This window comes from Oncorhynchus gorbuscha, linkage group LG25, assembly GCF_021184085.1.
Source record: "Oncorhynchus gorbuscha isolate QuinsamMale2020 ecotype Even-year linkage group LG25, OgorEven_v1.0, whole genome shotgun sequence".
Classification (NCBI taxonomy): domain Eukaryota; kingdom Metazoa; phylum Chordata; class Actinopteri; order Salmoniformes; family Salmonidae; genus Oncorhynchus; species Oncorhynchus gorbuscha.
Window position 1 is genome coordinate 772560 of NC_060197.1, and position 22111 is coordinate 794670.

Here is a 22111-nt window from a genome sequence, read left to right on the forward strand (position 1 = left end):
ATGTTTGTCCCTGTTTCCACCGCAGCGTGTTGTCATTATTGTGTTTAATCAAAGCAGATTATGCTCTCATTAAAAAGCGTTTTACTTTGACTGTGGATTCAAGGCACAGAGGAGCAAGGCAAAGTGATTTGTGTCAGATTTCCCACGGGGTCCACAGAGGCTAAGCAGCCAGTGTCTTCATCGTTTGACTTTCTCCAGTATGACTTCTCCACACCTGGCCTCTCTCTTCTCTCTCTCTCTCCCACTCTGCCGTCGGAGGGGAAAAACAACGCCATATTGATTTGTCTTTCTCTCCTCCCACGCTTTATGAAACAAAACGTAATGAAAGGTAATTCTCCTGAATAGGCAGATTTTGGTTATTGTCTCCAAAGGGCTAATGTTGTTAAATACCCAGCACTTTGTCAGCAGCAGGGTTAGCACCACAGGGAATGCAATTTGGCTCGCACTAATTGCAAAAGATTTTGAAAATGTGTGGGAACTTCACTCTATGATGGTATTGAAGTCTGGTAGATGAAGTTTGGACTCAATACTGAATTAGAAAATCTTTTAAAGGCCTTTTAAGGTTGTTGTTGGCGTAGTTTACTATTATACTATTCAATTATGGATCTGCTCCAGCTAATCATGGATGTGTTTTGTTATAGAACTATGAGATGTTCCTCAGCTGTCCCCTAAAAACATTCATGGCCTATTAGTTTTCCAGCTCAGTCACTTTCCAACTTCTCTTTTCCTAACTTTTTGAAACGCTAATTTTCATGACCTTTATATTCCAGTACTTTTCCAGTCCTTTCATATGGTGTCCCTGTAAACAGGCCTCCACGGCTCAGAGACCAATGGGATTAATCTGGGGGTCCTGAGTCGTCTTGGAGGTCTAACCCACTGAGTGTCTCCGCTGGGTGGAATTGTGCATGAAAGATGAGCGCGGCGGCGGTGACCAAAACAGAGCGAAGGCCAACTGACAGTGAGAGAGCTGCCACATCAGCTGTGTTCGTGCGAGCTCAAGGCTCTCAGATCGATAGCGAGCTCAGGGGCCTCCAATGATCTGTCTATTTAAAGAACAGGAGAGTGTCTCCTGCTTCAGAGCACCCTCCTCGCTTTCTCTAATAGAATCCCAAACCTAATCCCGATACAGTACATTAACCCAGTCTCATTTCTCCCTCCTCTTCTGTCTCCTCCCTCTTCTCTCTGGCAGGTGGAGGTGGAAGTAGAGAGTATGGACAAGGCTGGTAACTTCATCGGCTGGCTTCACATCGAGGGGGTCAACCTATCGGTGGCGCTGGTAGAGAACGCCCTATCGAAGGTCCACTTCACGGCCGAGCGTAGCTCCTACTACAAGACCCTGGTATCCGGAGAGGAGGCCTCTCGTCTCAGGAAAGACAAGGTAAGTCCTCAGTTTTCCCCGTGTTTTTCTTTGTTAGCTTTTGGGGTTATATATGGAGTGTGTGATTCTCTTTATTATAGTTTATATACCAATCTTTGATAGCCCTGAGGGGGCTTTTGTTCGTTAGTGTTTTGGGGTTAACAATCTTTGTAGGCCCTGAGGGGGCTTTTGTTTGTTAGTGTTTTGGGGTTAACAATCTTTGTTAGCCCTGAGGGGGCTTTTGTTTGTTAGTGTTTTGGGGTTAACAATCTTTGTTAGCCCTGAGGGGGCTTTTGTTTGTTAGTGTTTTGGGGTTAACAATCTTTGTCAGCTCTGAGGGGGCTTTTGTTTGTTAGTGTTTTGGGATTAACAATCTTTGTTAGCTCTGAGGGGGCTTTTGTTTGTTAGTGTTTTGGGGTTAACAATCTTTGTTAGCCCTGAGGGGGCTTTTGTTTGTAAGTGTTTTGGGGTTAACAATCTTTGTTAGCTCTGAGGGGGCTTTTGTTTGTTAGCACTTAACCATTAGCATCAGGCTTAGTTTGCATGGGCTTTAGGGTTCATCCTAACTAGAGGTCTTCACCGATCCACCTGTACCCGAATACTGGAGACCCGATCCCGGGTCCAGATCCATAATTCCTAATGAATCCACGTGTCTGGTATGATCTGATATGATTGTCAGGGGTCTGGGTATGATCTGTTATGATTGTCACAGGTCTGGTTATGATCTGACATGATTGTCACGGGTCTGGGTATGATCTGACATGATTGTCACGGGTCTGGGTATGATCTGTTATGATTGTCACGGGTCTGGTTATGATCTGACATGATTGTCACAGGTCTGGTTATGATCTGACATGATTGTCACAGGTCTGGTTATGATCTGACATGATTGTCACAGGTCTGGTTATGAGCTGTTATGATTGTCACTTGTCACGGGTCTGGTTATGATCTGATATGATTGTCAGGGGTCTGGGTATGATCTGTTATGATTGTCACGGGTCTGGGTATGATCTGATATTGTTACGGGTCTGGGTATGATCTGATATTGTCACGGGTCTGGTTATGATCTGATATTGTCACGGGTCTGGTTATGATCTGATATTGTTACGGGTCTGGTTATGATCTGATATTGTCACGGGTCTGGTTATGATCTGATATTGTCACGGGTCTGGTTATGATCTGATATTGTCACGGGTCTGGTTATGATCTGATATTGTCACAGGTCTGGTTATGATCTGATATTGTCACGGGTCTGGTTATGATCTGATGTTGTCACGGGTCTGGTTATGATCTAATATTGTCACGGGTCTGGGTATGAACTGATATTGTCACAGGTCTGGTTATGATCTGATATTGTCACGGGTCTGGTTATGATCTGATGTTGTCACGGGTCTGGTTATGATCTAATATTGTCACGTGTCTGGGTATGAACTGATGTTGTCACGGGTCTGGTTATGATCTGATATTGTCACGGGTCTGGTTATGATCTGATATTGTCACGGGTCTGGTTATGATCTGATATTGTCACAGGTCTGGTTATGATCTGATATTGTCACGGGTCTGGTTATGATCTGATGTTGTCACGGGTCTGGTTATGATCTAATATTGTCACGGGTCTGGGTATGAACTGATATTGTCACGGGTCTGGTTATGATCTGATATTGTCACGGGTCTGGTTATGATCTGATGTTGTCACGGGTCTGGTTATGATCTAATATTGTCACGTGTCTGGGTATGAACTGATATTGTCACGGGTCTGGTTATGATCTGATGTTGTCACGGGTCTGGTTATGATCTGATGTTGTTACGGGTCTGGTTATGATCTAATATTGTCACGGGTCTGGTTATGATCTGATATTGTCACGGGTCTGGTTATGATCTGATATTGTCACGGGTCTGGTTATGATCTGATATTGTCACGGGTCTGGTTATGATCTGATATTGTCACGGGTCTGGGTATGAACTGATATTGTCACGGGTCTGGTTATGATCTGATATTGTCACGGGTCTGGTCATGATCTGATATTGTCACGGGTCTGGTTATGATCTGATATTGTCACGGGTCTGGTTATGATCTGATATTGTCACGGGTCTGGGTATGAACTGATATTGTCACGGGTCTGGGTATGAACTGATATTGTCACGGGTCTGGTTATGATCTGATATTGTCACGGGTCTGGTTATGATCTGATATTGTCACGGGTCTGGTTATGATCTGATGTTGTCACGGGTCTGGTTATGATCTGATGTTGTCACGGGTCTGGTTATGATCTGATGTTGTCACGGGTCTGGTTATGATCTGATGTTGTTACGGGTCTGGTTATGATCTAATATTGTCACGGGTCTGGGTATGAACTGATATTGTCACGGGTCTGGTTATGATCTGATATTGTCACGGGTCTGGGTATGAACTGATATTGTCACGGGTCTGGGTATGAACTGATATTGTCACGGGTCTGGTTATGATCTGATATTGTCACGGGTCTGGTTATGATCTGATATTGTCACGGGTCTGGTTATGATCTGATATTGTCACGGGTCTGGTTATGATCTGATATTGTCACGGGTCTGGTTATGATCTGATATTGTCACGGGTCTGGTTATGATCTGATATTGTCACGGGTCTGGTTATGATCTGATATTGTCACGGGTCTGGTTATGATCTGATATTGTCACGGGTCTGGTTATGATCTGATATTGTCACGGGTCTGGGTATGATCTGATATTGTCACGGGTCTGGGTATGATCTGATATTGTCACGGGTCTGGGTATGAACTGATATTGTCACGGGTCTGGTTATGATCTGATATTGTCACGGGTCTGGTTATGATCTGATATTGTCACGGGTCTGGTTATGATCTGATATTGTCACGGGTCTGGTTATGATCTGATATTGTCACGGGTCTGGTTATGATCTGATATTGTCACGGGTCTGGTTATGACCTGATATGATAATTTGGAATAGGGTTAGTATTTGTGGAAAAGTTGGGCTCGTTAGCTAGAAGACATGGACTCCAAGACTAGTTGGTATCACAATGTCCAGTGGACTTGGGCACCAAGACCAGTACTAGTTGACATCACTCAGTTCCTGTCTTAACTTTAAACAGCTAGTTAGCATGAATACTATGGTTAGCAACACAGTTAAAAAGGCTTTTCATAATATCTGCTTAGAGACCGTGTCCTTGTGTTAGACATCTGTCACCCCTTCATCATACTATATCAATTTCCTCCAAATACATCCATCTCATCTGTTGCACGGAGAAAGCCAGCCAATGATGAGAGTGGTGAGACTGATGCTACGTCTTTGGGGAGGAGAATTGCCACATATTCCCCCATTATCATTGACGCCTCCTTTCCCTTCCTATCGTAGGCCTTTGATGGATGGAGGCCCTCTCTCTTAGTGATCCCAATCTCTCCCTCCATTTTCATTATGCCAGATGAATTCAGTCCTGGGCCAGCCCGTCCTCTATCTCCGCTACCACTCTCTGTACCTCTCCCTGCTATGCCCAACGCTTTGGGAAGCTGCCGCATCTGCTTTTCTCCTATCATTGGAATGATCTACTGCTGGAGCCAAGCAGGGACTGTGTTCCCTGTCCTTCCTCTGAATCCATCACGGCTCTAGCAGCACTATATGAGAAACATCCATCTGAGTGGTGGGGATAGCGAGTGAACCTGGGGCCGGAGTACAAAGTAAATCTAATCTCCCACGATGTGCCATGGATGCACGTCGTCTGCTGAGGCGACGGTGAGGAGAGAGCTCTTTTTGGCCTGCCTACCAGTCTGTCCCTCTCCATCGTCTGTCCAGGAGTACAGGCCAGATTGGCTTCGTGTTTCAGACCTGACCTGATTGAGAGCAGAGCTTAAGAGGGCAACAGTGAGATTCCCTCTTTCTCTACTTGGCCTAACCGTCAGTTTTGGCCCTCAAGGGCTGTCGAGGGCTGTGATTGTGTCTGAAGTGGGTTTCCCTGAGTGGCATTGAGCCGAAAGACAACGGCGCCCCCCCCCCCGTGTGTGTACGTGTATATATGTGTGTGGGGCAGAGGTTTATGTGCTGTGTACATCATGGGGGTCAGACGAGAGGCGAAGGGGTTGTGGATATAATTAACCCTTCGGGACCTGGCGGAGGAAAAGCTGAGTGCTCTGCTTTTTTTCTTTCTTCTGAAGTGCAGCCGGGCCGTCCTTCGCTAGGTGTACCATCCTCCTCTCTCGTCTTCCTCTTCTTCCCCCGCTCTCTCTTTTTATTGCCCCCCCCCTGGCTGTTGATATGAGAGAAATTGTTGTTGCTGTGTCAGGCGTATCCCCCGACAAGAAAGGGGGATTGGCGTAATGAAGTGGACTCTGAGGGGTCCAGAGAAACCCTCATTAATGCTTCCACCGCTGGGGGAGCAGGGACCGGGGCATGGGGGGGGGGGGGGGGGGGTTGTTCCTAAAACTAAACTGCTTGGCTTGAGTGACTTTTGTCGATATGAGGTTTTCTTTGCGCGACGACGCCAATGGGAGGAGGTCGTTACGGTTGAAATGAAAGCTCTCACAAAGTTGTCTGCTTCTGTTTTTATCTTTATGGCCATCAGCATATTTGGGCTCGGAGATCAGCATCTCTTAAATTGATGTCTGCCTCCGTTATGCAAGACTCAGCTCAACCGTGTCCCATTTAGATAGGAAGGTCAAGGCCTGGTCACACCACATGCCTAATTCTGTTCTGCCACATCTATCTGGATGAGCGGTTGCTTCATTTTGAGACGTAATGCACTACAGATAGACTTGGCGGGTGCAGTGGGGGTCTAGCTTCTTGCCTTGACAAATTAACTGTTAATCTTCACCCCAAACCCCTAACATGATTTAACCACTGTCTAGAGAATAGATGTATCAAGTTTTTACTTAAGCAATAAGGCACAAGGGGGTTTGTGGTATAGGGCCAATAAACCATGGCCAAGGGCTGTTCTGAAGCACGACGCATCGCGGAGTGCCTGCATACAGCCCTTAGCCGTGGTATAATGGCCATATACCACAAACCCCTGAGGTACCTTATTGCTTAAGTAAAAATGTGATACATCTATTCTCTAGACAGTGGTTAAGTTATGTTAGGGGTTTGGGGTGAAGATTAACAGTTAATTTGTTAAACTGTTTACTAACGGAATTATAGCAGTAAAAATAAGTGATTATACGTGGTATACGGTCTGATATACCATGATTGTCAGCCAATCAGCTTATAATTAGTGTTACGTTGTTTTAACAAAGCACTACTCATTTTATTCCTATGCCCCAGTCCATTTTAATGCCTTCTCTTGTTTGTTTTGTGAAAGCATTCTTGTGTACCGGGACTTCTCTCTGGATGGTGGAAGAATCTGATTCCTGCTTACGAAGCATCACTGTAAACAAGGTCTGCTGAAACACTGCCTGTATCCTGCTGCCGAACAAGTGCCATTGCATTTGTTTGTGTTACACTCCCACTATTCACATGCTGGGAGAGCGAGAGGGGACGGTGGGTTTTGTACAGTAACAATTCCGCTCAAAGTGGAACGGAGCAACAAAGAAAATCTATGCAGGCCTAGTTTTACGAGTTCCCAAAGAATGAGGTCGGTAAGGGCACCGGTGCACCTCTAGGGACAATCACAAGAACACTCACACAAACACAAAAAATGAAAGTGTTCTGAAATGAAGAGAGACTGGGAGAAAAGAGCAATCAGTTCAAAATACCAAAGCTCTCTTTTTGTTTTTGTTGCTATGCAACTCAGTGGGTTTTATTGTCCTCCTTAATTGTTGTTGACTTGCAATTCTGGCTCTTGTCAATGTTTGACTCTTCCATGGGAGCCCCGCCCTCTGCCTCAGCACACCCAGCCAGTAGGCTGTGATAGAGGGAAAAACGAACACACTGATAATTGGAGCGGCCTAATTATGAAGAAGTAAATCAAGAATGGGTCCTTGATAAAACCATAGCCCCTGTTTCTGTTGAGAAAGAGGTTTTCTGCTGTAATTACCCGGTAGTGAAAGAGATTAGCTTCCTCTGATAGGCCTTCAGAGAGCGAGAGAGAGGAGGAGGGACGAGCAAGATTATATGACCTTCCTGGTGATCCCCCTATCGTAGTCCCTTTTTTCTGCCTTCTACAGAGACCACTCCCCATCCATCCTCCCTTTGTTCTCTCATCTTTCCCCAGTCATCCCTCCCTCCCTACCTAATCATCCTCGTAATACCTCTAATTAACTGGAATCATGCTTCTTCACAAATGCAGTCATGACTTTATTCCCCTGAACTTCCTTCATCTGACAGTGGGAGGCTAGGGTGTCGGCTGTACTGTTTCGTGTGAATACCATTTTGAGAGTCTCTGGCACCTGCATTGCCCGTGACCTTTTAAGAACGGCAGAATCCCTGGGGAGGTAAAGCTTGGCCTCTGTACTGTCTCGTTTCACATCCGTCCGTCAACGTGCATCCGTCTGAGAATTTAAAAGTTCCCCTGGTTTGACGTTGGAACTCCTCCCAAACCGCGTCCTTGAGGAAGACTGATTGAAGTTCATAATCCTGTTTCAGCTGGGTTTTTGGGAGGAATCCAAACGTTAGGAGAGACTAATGTTCCACCGCCTCAGGGGCTGTTTGAATACCCAGAGCTACTAGCCAGAGCGTCTCTGGTAATGTAAGAGAAATCAACGTTAACATGTCCCATGTTTGGCTGACAAGCACTGTAAGCATGTCCTGATTTTTTTGTTGGTACACAGCAATCTTTAACTCTTGCTCACCATTACCAACACTGAGTCACACAAATGGTCAAGTGGCTTGCTTCATAAGCCAAAACATTTCCACGTAATCAAAAATCATCTCATTTCTCCCTCTCCATGGGTTGTCAATTATGTATTATTTTTTAGAAGTGTTGTCAGAAATAGCCTCAAAGCTTTGGAGATCTCCCCATGGCCCTATCTGCACAGGCTGATCCACAGTCAGCACATTACACACCTGGCTAAACAAGAACAAGCAGAGAATGAATCAAGATAATTGGGGTTTTAGTGAACCTAATATGCCTGTGTCTTCTTCCTGAGCACATTCTGGGGGAAGTATACCTTGTTTTACTATATTCAATACTCTGGATTAGCCTAGTGATAGCATTTAATCTCTTTCCCTAGCGTTATTACCATTTATTGGTGTTACTATGGTAGCCTAGTGATAGCATTTAATCTCTTTCCCTAGCGTTATTACCATTTATTGGTGTTACTATGGTAGCCTAGTGATAACATTTAATCTTTTTCCCTTGCATTATTACCATTTATTGGTGTTACTATGGTAGCCTAATGATAGCATTTAATCTCTTTCCCTAGCGTTATTACCATTTATTGGTGTCACTATGGTAGCCTAGTGATAGCATTTCATCTCTTTCCCTAGCGTTATTACCATTTATTGGTGTTACTATGGTAGCCTAATGATAGCATTTAATCTATTTTCCTAGCGTTATTACCATTTATTGGTGTTACTATGGTAGCCTAGGGATAGCATTTAATCTCTTTCCCTAGCGTTATTACCATTTATTGGTGTTACTATGGTAGCCTAGTGATAGCATTTAATCTCTTTCCCTAGCGATATTACCATTTATTGGTTTTACTATGGTAGCCTAGTGATAGCATTTCATCTCTTTCCCTAGCGTTATTACCATTTATTGGTGTTACTATGGTAGCCTAGTGATAGCATTTCATCTCTTTCCCTAGCGTTATTACCATTTATTGGTGTTACTATGGTAGCCTAGTGATAGCATTTCATCTCTTTCCCTAGCGATATTACCATTTATTGGTGTTACTATGGTAGCCTAGTGATAGCATTTCATCTCTTTCCCTAGCGATATTACCATTTATTGGTGTTACAATGGTAGCCTAGTGATAGCATTTCATCTCTTTCCCTAGCGTTATTACCATTTACTGGTGTTACTATGGTAGCCTAGTGATAGCATTTCATCTCTTTCCCTAGCGATATTACCATTTATTGGTGTTACGATGGTAGCCTAGTGATAGCATTTCATCTCTTTCCCTAGCGTTGTTATCATTTGTTGGTGTTACTATGGTAGCCTAGTGATAGCATTTCATCTCTTTCCCTAGCGTTATTACCATTTATTGGTGTTACTATGGTAGCCTAGTGATATTACCATTTATTGGTGTTACTATGGTAGCCTAGTGATAGCATTTCATCTCTTTCCCTAGCATTATTACCATTTATTGGTGTTACTATGGAAAAACATACTTGTCTGGCCGTTTTGTCAGTCAAGGGGATTTACATGGAATCAACATAACTAGGCTGTATCATGTGGTAATTAAAGATGACCTGTATAGAGGGCATACCGTTACATACAAGGACTCCTGTTGTTGCTCTTCCAAGGAACAGGCCGTCTCTATCCATCTATTAGTACCTTCCTCAAAGCAGGGTTCATGTTTTCTGCTTTCTTTTTCTCCCTCTTTCTCCCTCGTAGGGAGTTCCTATTGCAATCACCATGGCGATACCTCAAAAACGCACTGGGGATTATTATTAAACAGCTCATTTGGAGTCGTTTGTGAACTAATGAGCGAATTCGAGAGCCAATCCGCTTGAAATTTCAGGTGCTCCTTCTTCAATTTAGCTCCCCTTTTAACGGAAATCCCTCTCTCTCGCTCAGCCGGCATGTTATTACTTTTTATTCAGCCATTTTATTCAGGCCCGGGTCTCTTTCCATTAGCGTTGTGAAGACGCTCGGCACGGATGTGATATCATTATCGTTTTTTTTTTCATATCAAATGTCATTAGGCAGTGTGAAGAATTGAGACTAATTGCGTCTCAGGGTAGACAAGTGATTATATATATATATGACCATTACGGTCATCACTTCTCACCGCTGTCATTGTTACCTGCTTATTTAACAAATGGAGGGCAGTCTGTGTCAGACAGGAACCACGGCAGCGACACAGAGAATGAAAGAAAGAGTTATCCAATTAGACACCCCCCTTCACACCAAATACCTGGAAAGCACATTGAGAGCCACTGGAAGCAGCCACAGAGGCTGTTGGGCTATTCACACAACGCCTCACCAAACCTCTGGTTTTCATTTCCAAAGCAACCTATAACCTTTCACATAAACCCTGTTGGTTGAATCAAGTGGGTGAGCTGATGTTGGAGTCTGAGCATGAGTGGAAGTTGACCGGCTCATCCTCTCTCCTGTCAGTCTGATGACTGGGCAGGAGCACCTGTGTTATTGACCCAAAATGGCCGTCCCAACTCTACCCAGCAACAACAGGAAGATCATTGATTGGGTCCAAATGGACAGCCTGCTGACATGGTACTGTTGAAGTGGGAGATCAAACATTCTGTCAGAGAATCATTAAACCCAACTGAAACATGAAAACCAGGACATTTGAGATGATGTCAACGTGCTGTCCAACTGAATACAACAACAACAAAAATAAAGTGGTGGGTCACCGGACTCCACATTTGGCTAATTCTTTCAGTTAGCGTCCGTCTGCAGTGGATTAGAGCGAGGGGTAATATGATGATAGAAAGTAGAACTGTACATTGTGTAATACATTCCCCCTCTCATCCTTTCTCAAGCGCTGGGCTCTGGCAGCTTGTTTACATTGCGATGCCGAGTGATTCTTGGAGCGGTATCAAAACAATCTGTCATAACCAGTGAACTTTGAATAGACGCAAGAAAGCTCTTTACCTTTAGCTATAGCGCGAACTCTGCCTCAACTGCTAAGCCCCTCATCTTAAATGAATGAGTGTGGGCCACTGCCATCGTTGTACTCTTGTGTCTTTCTCTCCGTGTAAACATACACTGAAGTATGAGGGGGATATGAAGGGAGACATCCTCTTTAACATCCTGTGTGTGCTTCCTGGTTGCTTTGAATAATGCAGGGCTATGGAGGGTGCTGTGCCAGGGACACAGGTTGCACTGGGTCTACTGTACTGGGAGTGAGGCTTTGAGGAAGGTTGGAAGTAACAACTAGTCTTCAGTGTTTCCGCTAGATTGTTTTTGTCAAGACGGGATGCCATTTTTTAAAATCTTCTCAGAATCTCTCCAGAAACAATGCACGCGATAGTAGGGAAAACACTGATGAAACAATGCAAGCGATAGTAGAGAAAACACTGGAACAATGCAAGCGATAGTAGAGAAAACACTGATGAAACAATGCAAGCGATAGTAAGGAAAACACTGAAACAATGCAAGCGATATTAGAGAAAACACTGATGAAACAATGCAAGCGATAGTAGAGAAAACACTGATGAAACAATGCAAGCGATAGTAGAGAAAACACTGATGAAACAATGCAAGCGATAGTAGAGAAAACACTGATGAAACAATGCAAGCGATAGTAGAGAAAACACTGATGAAACAATGCAAGCGATAGTAGAGAAAACACTGATGAAACAATGCAAGCGATAGTAGAGAAAACACTGATGAAACAATGCAAGCGATAGTAGAGAAAACACTGATGAAACAATGCAAGCGATAGTAGAGAAAACACTGATGAAACAATGCAAGCGATAGTAGAGAAAACACTGATGAAACAATGCAAGCGATAGTAGAGAAAACACTGATGAAACGATGCAAGCGATAGTAGAGAAAACACTGAAACAATGCAAGCGATAGTAGAGAAAACACTGATGAAACAATGCAAGCGATAGTAAGGAAAACACTGATGAAACAATGCAAGCGATAGTAGAGAAAACACTGATGAAACAATGCAAGCGATAGTAGAGAAAACACTGATGAAACAATGCAAGCGATAGTAGAGAAAACACTGATGAAACAATGCAAGCGATAGTAGAGAAAACACTGATGAAACAATGCAAGCGATAGTAGAGAAAACACTGATGAAACGATGCAAGCGATAGTAGAGAAAACACTGAAACAATGCAAGCGATAGTAGAGAAAACACTGATGAAACAATGCAAGCGATAGTAGGGAAAACACTGATGAAACAATGCAAGCGATAGTAGAGAAAACACTGATGAAACAATGCAAGCGATAGTAGAGAAAACACTGATGAAACAATGCAAGCGATAGTAGGGAAAACACTGATGAAACAATGCAAGCGATAGTAGAGAAAACACTGATGAAACAATGCAAGCGATAGTAGAGAAAACACTGATGAAACAATGCAAGCGATAGTAGAGAAAACACTGATGAAACAATGCAAGCGATAGTAAGCAAAACACTGGAACAATGCAAGCGATAGTAAGGAAAACACTGATGAAACAATGCAAGCGATAGTAGAGAAAACACTGATGAAACAATGCAAGCGATAGTAAGGAAAACACTGATGAAACAATGCAAGCGATAGTAGGGAAAACACTGGAACAATGCAAGCGATAGTAAGGAAAACACTGATGAAACAATGCAAGCGATAGTAAGGAAAACACTGATGAAACAATGCAAGCGATAGTAAGGAAAACACTGATGAAACAATGCAAGCGATAGTAGAGAAAACACTGGAACAATGCAAGCGATAGTAGAGAAAACACTGATGAAACAATGCAAGCGATAGTAGAGAAAACACTGATGAAACAATGCAAGCGATAGTAGAGAAAACACTGATGAAACAATGCAAGCGATAGTAGAGAAAACACTGATGAAACAATGCAAGCGATAGTAGAGAAAACACTGATGGAACAATGCAAGCGATAGTAGAGAAAACACTGGAACAATGCAAGCGATAGTAGAGAAAACACTGATGAAACAATGCAAGCGATAGTAGAGAAAACACTGATGAAACAATGCAAGCGATAGTAAGGAAAACACTGATGAAACAATGCAAGCGATAGTAAGGAAAACACTGATGAAACAATGCAAGCGATAGTAAGGAAAACACTGATGAAACAATGCAAGCGATAGTAGAGAAAACACTGGAACAATGCAAGCGATAGTAAGGAAAACACTGGAACAATGCAAGCGATAGTAAGGAAAACACTGGAACAATGCAAGCGATAGTAAGGAAAACACTGATGAAACAATGCAAGCGATAGTAAGGAAAACACTGATGAAACAATGCAAGCGATAGTAGGGAAAACACTGATGAAACAATGCAAGCGATAGTAGGGAAAACACTGATGAAACAATGCAAGCGATAGTAAGGAAAACACTGATGAAACAATGCAAGCGATAGTAAGGAAAACACTGATGAAACAATGCAAGCGATAGTAAGGAAAACACTGATGAAACAATGCAAGCGATAGTAGAGAAAACACTGATGAAACAATGCAAGCGATAGTAAGGAAAACACTGATGAAACAATGCAAGCGATAGTAGAGAAAACACTGATGAAACAATGCAAGCGATAGTAGAGAAAACACTGGAACAATGCAAGCGATAGTAAGGAAAACACTGAAACAATGCAAGCGATAGTAAGGAAAACACTGAAACAATGCAAGCGATAGTAGAGAAAACACTGATGAAACAATGCAAGCGATAGTAGAGAAAACACTGAAACAATGCAAGCGATAGTAGAGAAAACACTGATGAAACAATGCAAGCGATAGTAGGGAAAACACTGATGAAACAATGCAAGCGATAGTAGAGAAAACACTGATGAAACAATGCAAGCGATAGTAGAGAAAACACTGATGAAACAATGCAAGCGATAGTAAGGAAAACACTGATGAAACAATGCAAGCGATAGTAGAGAAAACACTGGAACAATGCAAGCGATAGTAGGGAAAACACTGGAACAATGCAAGCGATAGAGAAAACACTGAAACAATGCAAGCGATAGTAAGGAAAACACTGGAACAATGCAAGCGATAGTAGAGAAAACACTGATGAAACAATGCAAGCGATAGTAGAGAAAACACTGAAACAATGCAAGCGATAGTAAGGAAAACACTGATGAAACAATGCAAGCGATAGTAGAGAAAACACTGAAACAATGCAAGCGATAGTAGAGAAAACACTGGAACAATGCAAGCGATAGTAGGGAAAACACTGATGAAACAATGCAAGCGATAGTAGAGAAAACACTGATGAAACAATGCAAGCGATAGTAAGGAAAACACTGATGAAACAATGCAAGCGATAGTAGGGAAAACACTGATGAAACAATGCAAGCGATAGTAAGGAAAACACTGATGAAACAATGCAAGCGATAGTAGAGAAAACACTGGAACAATGCAAGCGATAGTAGAGAAAACACTGATGAAACAATGCAAGCGATAGTAAGGAAAACACTGATGAAACAATGCAAGCGATAGTAGGGAAAACACTGATGAAACAATGCAAGCGATAGTAGAGAAAACACTGATGAAACAATGCAAGCGATAGTAAGGAAAACACTGATGAAACAATGCAAGCGATAGTAGGGAAAACACTGATGAAACAATGCAAGCGATAGTAAGGAAAACACTGATGAAACAATGCAAGCGATAGTAGAGAAAACACTGATGAAACAATGCAAGCGATAGTAAGGAAAACACTGATGAAACAATGCAAGCGATAGTAGAGAAAACACTGATGAAACAATGCAAGCGATAGTAGAGAAAACACTGATGAAACAATGCAAGCGATAGTAGAGAAAACACTGATGAAACAATGCAAGCGTTAGTAAGGAAAACACTGATGAAACAATGCAAGCGATAGTAGGGAAAACACTGGAACAATGCAAGCGATAGTAGAGAAAACACTGATGAAACAATGCAAGCGATAGTAGGGAAAACACTGGAACAATGCAAGCGATAGTAAGGAAAACACTGATGAAACGATGCAAGCGATAGTAGAGAAAACACTGATGAAACAATGCAAGCGATAGTAAGGAAAACACTGATGAAACAATGCAAGCGATAGTAGAGAAAACACTGATGAAACGATGCAAGCGATAGTAGGGAAAACACTGGAACAATGCAAGCGATAGTAGAGAAAACACTGAAACAATGCAAGCGATAGTAGGGAAAACACTGATGAAACAATGCAAGCGATAGTAGAGAAAACACTGAAACAATGCAAGCGATAGTAGAGAAAACACTGGAACAATGCAAGCGATAGTAGAGAAAACACTGAAACAATGCAAGCGATAGTAAGCAAAACACTGATGAAACAATGCAAGCGATAGTAAGGAAAACACTGAAACAATGCAAGCGATAGTAAGCAAAACACTGAAACAATGCAAGCGATAGTAGAGAAAACACTGAAACAATGCAAGCGATAGTAGAGAAAACACTGATGAAACAATGCAAGCGATAGTAGAGAAAACACTGATGAAACAATGCAAGCGTTAGTAAGCAAAACACTGATGAAACAATGCAAGCGATAGTAGAGAAAACACTGAAACAATGCAAGCGATAGTAGAGAAAACACTGAAACAATGCAAGCGATAGTAGAGAAAACACTGATGAAACAATGCAAGCGATAGTAAGGAAAACACTGAAACAATGCAAGCGATAGTAGAGAAAACACTGATGAAACAATGCAAGCGATAGTAGAGAAAACACTGATGAAACAATGCAAGCGATAGTAGAGAAAACACTGATGAAACAATGCAAGCGTTAGTAAGCAAAACACTGATGAAACAATGCAAGCGATAGTAGAGAAAACACTGAAACAATGCAAGCGATAGTAAGCAAAACACTGATGAAACAATGCAAGCGATAGTAGAGAAAACACTGATGAAACAATGCAAGCGTTAGTAAGCAAAACACTGATGAAACAATGCAAGCGATAGTAGAGAAAACACTGAAACAATGCAAGCGATAGTAAGCAAAACACTGATGAAACAATGCAAGCGATAGTAGAGAAAACACTGATGAAACAATGCAAGCGTTAGTAAGCAAAACACTGATGAAACAATGCAAGCGATAGTAGAGAAAACACTGAAACAATGCAAGCGATAGTAAGCAAAACACTGATGAAACAATGCAAGCGATAGTAGAGAAAACACTGATGAAACAATGCAAGCGTTAGTAAGCAAAACACTGATGAAACAATGCAAGCGATAGTAGAGAAAACACTGAAACAATGCAAGCGATAGTAAGCAAAACACTGATGAAACAATGCAAGCGATAGTAGAGAAAACACTGATGAAACAATGCAAGCGATAGTAGAGAAAACACTGATGAAACAATGCAAGCGTTAGTAAGCAAAACACTGATGAAACAATGCAAGCGATAGTAAGGAAAACACTGATGAAACAATGCAAGCGATAGTAAGGAAAACACTGATTTTGACACAAAGGTAGTCAAATACATTAGGTTTAATAATGATCCGAAAGTAGTCAAAGAGAGTAGTTTTAATAATAATCCCATGTAGTCAAAGACATTTGTTTTAATAATCCCAAAGTAGTTAAAGACAGTAGTTTTAATAATAATCCCAAAGTAGTCAGACATTTGTTTTAATAATCCCAAAGTAGTCAAAGACATTTGTTTTAATAATCCCAAAGTAGTCAAAGACAGTAGTTTTAATAATAATCCCAAAGTAGTCAAAGACATTTGTTTTAATAATCCCAAAGTAGTCAAAGACAGTAGTTTTAATAATAATCCCAAAGTAGTCAGACAGTAGTTTGAATAATAATCCCAAAGTAGTCAAAGACAGTGGTTTTAATAATAATCCCAAAGTAGTCAAAGACATTAGGTTTAATAATAATCCCAAAGTAGTCAAAGACAGTAGTTTTAACTAATAATCCCAAAGTAGTCAAAGAGAGTAGTTTTAATAATAATCCCAAAGTAGTCAGACATTAGGTTTAATAATGATCCCAAAGTAGTCAAAGACAGTAGTTTTAATAATAATCCCAAAGTAGTCAAAGACATTTGTTTTAATAATAATCCCAAAGTAGTCAGACAGTAGGTTTAATAATGATCCCAAAGTAGTCAAAGACATTAGGTTTAATAATGATCCCAAAGTAGTCAAATACATTAGGTTTAATAATAATCCCAAAGTAGTCAAAGACATTTGTTTTAATAATGATCCCAAAGTAGTCAGACATTTGTTTTAATAATGATCCCAAAGTAGTCAGACGTTTGTTTTAATAATGATCCCAAAGTAGTCAGACATTTGTTTTAATAATGATCCCAAAGTAGTCAGACATTTGTTTTAATAATGATCCCAAATTAGTTAAAGACATTAGTTTTATTCATGATTAATTACACTTATCTGGTTTCCGTTATAGGCCGGCTGCTCATTAGCACAATGGCCAACCCCATAAAACATGAAACGTACACATAACATAGCCTCCTACCCCGCCATATGTCTGTGTTGTGGTTGAAAGGCTATTTGATAAGGGCTGCGACTCTTAGTTAATGAAATGCCTTTGGCCCCTCAGGCGTTTGCCCTGCGCAGTCAGGAATACATGGGCTGTTTATATGCGGAGGTCTGTACGCAGTCTCTGTTTGTGATGTGTGTGGCGCAGCGACATGGTCACATGCTATCCCATAGGAGCAATGCTGTTGCGCTTCAGTAATCCCTTTGAAATACATGGCCCTATTGTGAGTGGTGTGGTTTCAGGGCACCCCTCCTTCTGTGGGTAATCACAGGTACACACCACAGAAATATCCTAGTCATTTAGTAGTCGAACCATCTACCCCAAGGCTGTGTGTGTTGTCGGTGGCAGGGGGACACAGAGTGTGTGTTAAGGGCTCTTTCCAGTGCCTTGACTGGTGGACACAATGGGGGATGTGACCTGTAGGAGACCCAGTGCTGTTGGCATGATGAGGAAGAGGACTCTGTCTACCACATTTAGTTCCCTATTGTGTGGGTGTGGTAGTTGTGTGTGTGTGTGGTAGTTGTGTGTGCAGGTGAATATACATTGTGTGTCTATACTGACTGAGTGCCCCTGCCCTCTTTACTCTTCCTCAACAGTGTGTGCGCAACATCCATCTCCCACAACACAAAGGCTAAGAGCTGACAGAGGACATTCCATACCGCTAACACATTATATAATCTGATTCTCTGTCCTGCCCTGCGCACACACACACACACACACACACACACACACACACACACACACACACACACACACACACACACACACACACACACACACACACACACACACACACACACACACACACACATGAATACAGAGAGACTCACATGCACGCACAATATGAACATACACATAATTAGACCTGCATTCTCTCTCACTCACACACACACAAAGTATACACACACACACACACACACTCCACTCCCCCAGGGACGTGGCTCTCTTCTGCAGGCGACAGGCTTGGCCCCCTGGTACCCCGCAGCGCCAGAAATAAAGGTGGAGGGAGAACTGTGTGTATATCCCCATCTCTCCTCCTCATTCAGACCTAGGCTGCAGCATTCTGTCAGCTCTGCAACTCTCAGCCCTCACTGCCTGTGTAGTGTGTGTTGTTTAATGTGTGTTTATGTGGCTGTGAGTGCGTGCAGTTGTCTATTTGACTGTGTCCTTGGCCCACCACTCGCCCTTCTCCAGTCATTCGCAGGATTCCTGCAGGCTCTTATAGCCGAGGTTCTCTGGGGCAGGTTTGCGGCTGCTCTTGGTCTTCCCGTGCAGAAAGAACGCACCACCCCACACCTTCTCCCCCCAGTTTGCTCTTGGGTGATGTTGGGGATAGGAAGTTAAGGGGGAGAAGGGGAGCACACATTGTTGTGGGGAGCATAATGAGGGATGACATTGTGAATTGCATTACTGCTGGTTAACACATGCTTGGGTATGCAGACTGCAAAAGAAAGGGAACACAAACCCTGCACTGCCTGCCTTACTGACTGCCTTACAGCCTGCCTTCCTGTTCATGGGGGCTTTCTTCTTTCTTCTCCTTCTCCTCCTCCCTGCTCTCTCATCTATCCCTTGCTCTTTTCTCATAACCCCCCATTCATCCAAGCTGACTTAATCGGGCGTGTAAGGGTGAAGGATGCATGTTGACGGTGGTGGTGCATTTTGTCCCTCCTGGGACACCATAGGGGATCTTCCGCCCCGGACTGGTCCTTCCTTATTTTCCTCCACTTCCAAAGGAATGAGATGAGTTTTGAAAGCAGCAACATGATATTATGACATCATATTAGGTCAGCCAAGCTGTCTTCATCAGGGTATAATCACAAACACTGCGGGATGACTCGTTTATATAGTGTCTGATCTGAAGCCATTCTTGTGATTATTGTGACTTTGCCATTGTAATTGTTTGTAAACTTGTATAGTCAAAATAATCTATGATTGTATGCTATCCATTTGTTTGTATGCTGTTCTTTGTATGACATTTTAATATTTGATTATTAACCAATGATATTAGGCCACTCCTGGCCATGATTACAGACACCTGTGTCTTTTGACACTATATAAACGAGTCATCCTGCAGTGTTTGTGATTATACCCTGATGAAGACAGCTTGGCTGTCGAAACGTTGGCATTACATTTTTGCATCTGAGCTCCAAGAGTGTGCGACTCTCTTTTATTTTCAAGTTTCTACTCCGCTAGCCAGCACCTCGTCTTAATAGGTGTGCGTTTCTTTTTTCTTCTTGATCATATTAGGTCAACCATAATCTCATAGATGGTTATGCTCCTCATTTATGGGAAATCAACAAATACATTTGTTTATGTCGCTCTAATGACTTTTGGTATTTTTTTATTTGGATTTTATTTCCTTTTTTTGGTTAACCCATCCATCCATCTTTGAAGGACACATATATTTTTTAAAAAATGTTAGATTAATTCCGTCCATATATATCCAAAATGTCCATTTATTTGGCGCGTTTGATCCAGAAAAAAACAGCTTCCAAATTGCACGTCACTACAAAATATCTCAAATGTTGCCTGTAAACTTTTCCAAAACATTTCAAACTACTTTTTTAAACATTAATAATCGATCAAGTTGAAGACGGGTCTATCTGTTTTCAATAGAGGACGAGAGGAAACTAACGCTACTTTTCAAGTCTTGCGCAACTCTCAACAGTGTTACCCATTTCCTAGACAGCCGTACTTCTTCATTGCACAAAGGAATAACCTCAACCAAATTCCAAAGACTGGTGACATGGAAGCGGTAGGAACTGAAAACAAGTGCTTAAGAAATATCGTTGCACAATGAGAACTCACTGAACAGAGACCTCAAAAAAAACAATCTGAACGGTTTGTCCTCTGGGTTTTGCCTGCTACTTAAGTTCTGTTATACTCACAGACATGATTCAAACAGTTTTAGAAACTTCATGGTGTTTTCTATCCAAATCTACTAATAATATGCATATCTTATATTCTTGGCATGAGTAGCAGGAAGTTGAAATTGGGCACGCTATTTATCCAAAAGTGAACATGCTGCCCCCTATACCTTAAGAAGTTAACATACAATAGTTTTTGGCAAGTCGATTAGGACATCTACTTTGTGCATGACACAAGTAATTCTTCCAACAATTGTTTACAGACAGATTATTTCACTTATAATTCACTGTATCACAATTCCAGTGGGTCAGATGTTTACAAACACTATGGTTGACTGTGCCTTTAAACAGCTTGGAAAATTCCAGAAAATTATGTCATGGCTTTAGAAGCTTCTGATAGGCTAATTGACAACATTGAGTCAATTGGAGGTTTACCTGTGGATGTATTTCGAGGCCTACCTTCAAACGCAGTGCCTCTTTGCTTGACATCATGGGAAAAAAAAAAAAAATTGTAGACCTCCAAGTCTGGTTCATCCTTGGGAGTAATATCCAAACGCCTGAAGGTACCACTTTCATCTGTACAAAGAATAGTATGCAAGTATAAACACCATGGGATCACGCAGCTGTCATACCGCTCAGGAAGGAGATGCGTTCTGTCACCTAGAGATGAACGTACTTTGGTGCGAAAAGTGCAAATCAATCCCAGAACAGCAGCAAAGGACCTTGTGAAGATGCTGGAGGAAACATGTAAAAAAATATCTATATCCACAATAAAACGAGTCCTATATCGACATAACCTGAAAGGCCCCTCAGCAAGGAAGAAGCCACTGCTCCAAAACCGCCATATAAAAGCCAGACTACGGTTTGGTCATAAAGACCATCGTTATGTTTGGAGGAGAAAGGGGGAGGCTAGCAAGCCGAAGAACACCATCCCAACCGTGAAGCATGGGGGTGGCAGCATCATGTTGTGGGGGTGCTTTGCTGCAGGAGGGACTGGTGCACTTCACAAAATAGATGGCATCATGAGATAGGACAATTACGTGGATATTTTGTAGCAACATCTCAAGACATCAGTCAGGAAGTTAAAGCTTGGTCACAAATGGGTCTTCCAAATGGACAATGACCCCATCCACACTTCCAAAGTTGTGGCAAAATGGCTTAAAGACAGCAAAGTCAAGGTATTGGAGTGGCCATCACAAAGCCCTCACCTCAATCCTACAGAAAATGTTTGGGCAGAACTGAAAAAGTGTGTGTGAGCAAGGAGGCCTACAAACCTGACTCAGTTACACCAGCTGTCAGGAGGAATGGGCCAAAATTCACCCAACTTATTGTGGAAGGCTACCCAAAACATTTGACCCAAGTTAAACAATTTAAAGGCAATGCTACCAAATGCTAATTGAGTATATGTGAACTTCTGACCCACTGGGAATGTGATGAAAGAAATAAAAGCTGAAATAATTCTCTCAACAATTATTCTGACATTTAACATTCTGAAAATAGTGGTGATCCTAACTGACCTAAAACAGGGAATTTTTACTGGAATTAAATGTCAGGAATTTTGAAAAACTGAGTTTAAATGTATTTGGCTAAATTGTATGTAAACTTCTGACTTCAACTGTATTTATGTACTGTGTGTGTGTGTATATATATATATATGTTACATATGTATTTTATCTACATGGTACTTTTATATCCATCAATC

At 42.0% G+C, this 22111-nt stretch overlaps 1 protein-coding gene across 1 annotated transcript in view; it reads left to right on the forward strand.

Annotated features, from left to right (window-relative positions):
- Positions 1-22111, forward strand: part of snd1 (staphylococcal nuclease and tudor domain containing 1) — a 326061-nt gene that overhangs the window by 206852 nt on the left and 97098 nt on the right. The window contains exon 17 of the mRNA XM_046328833.1: positions 1190-1378. Within this exon, the coding sequence (XP_046184789.1) occupies positions 1190-1378 (189 nt within the window). The remainder of the gene's footprint in view (positions 1-1189; positions 1379-22111) is intronic.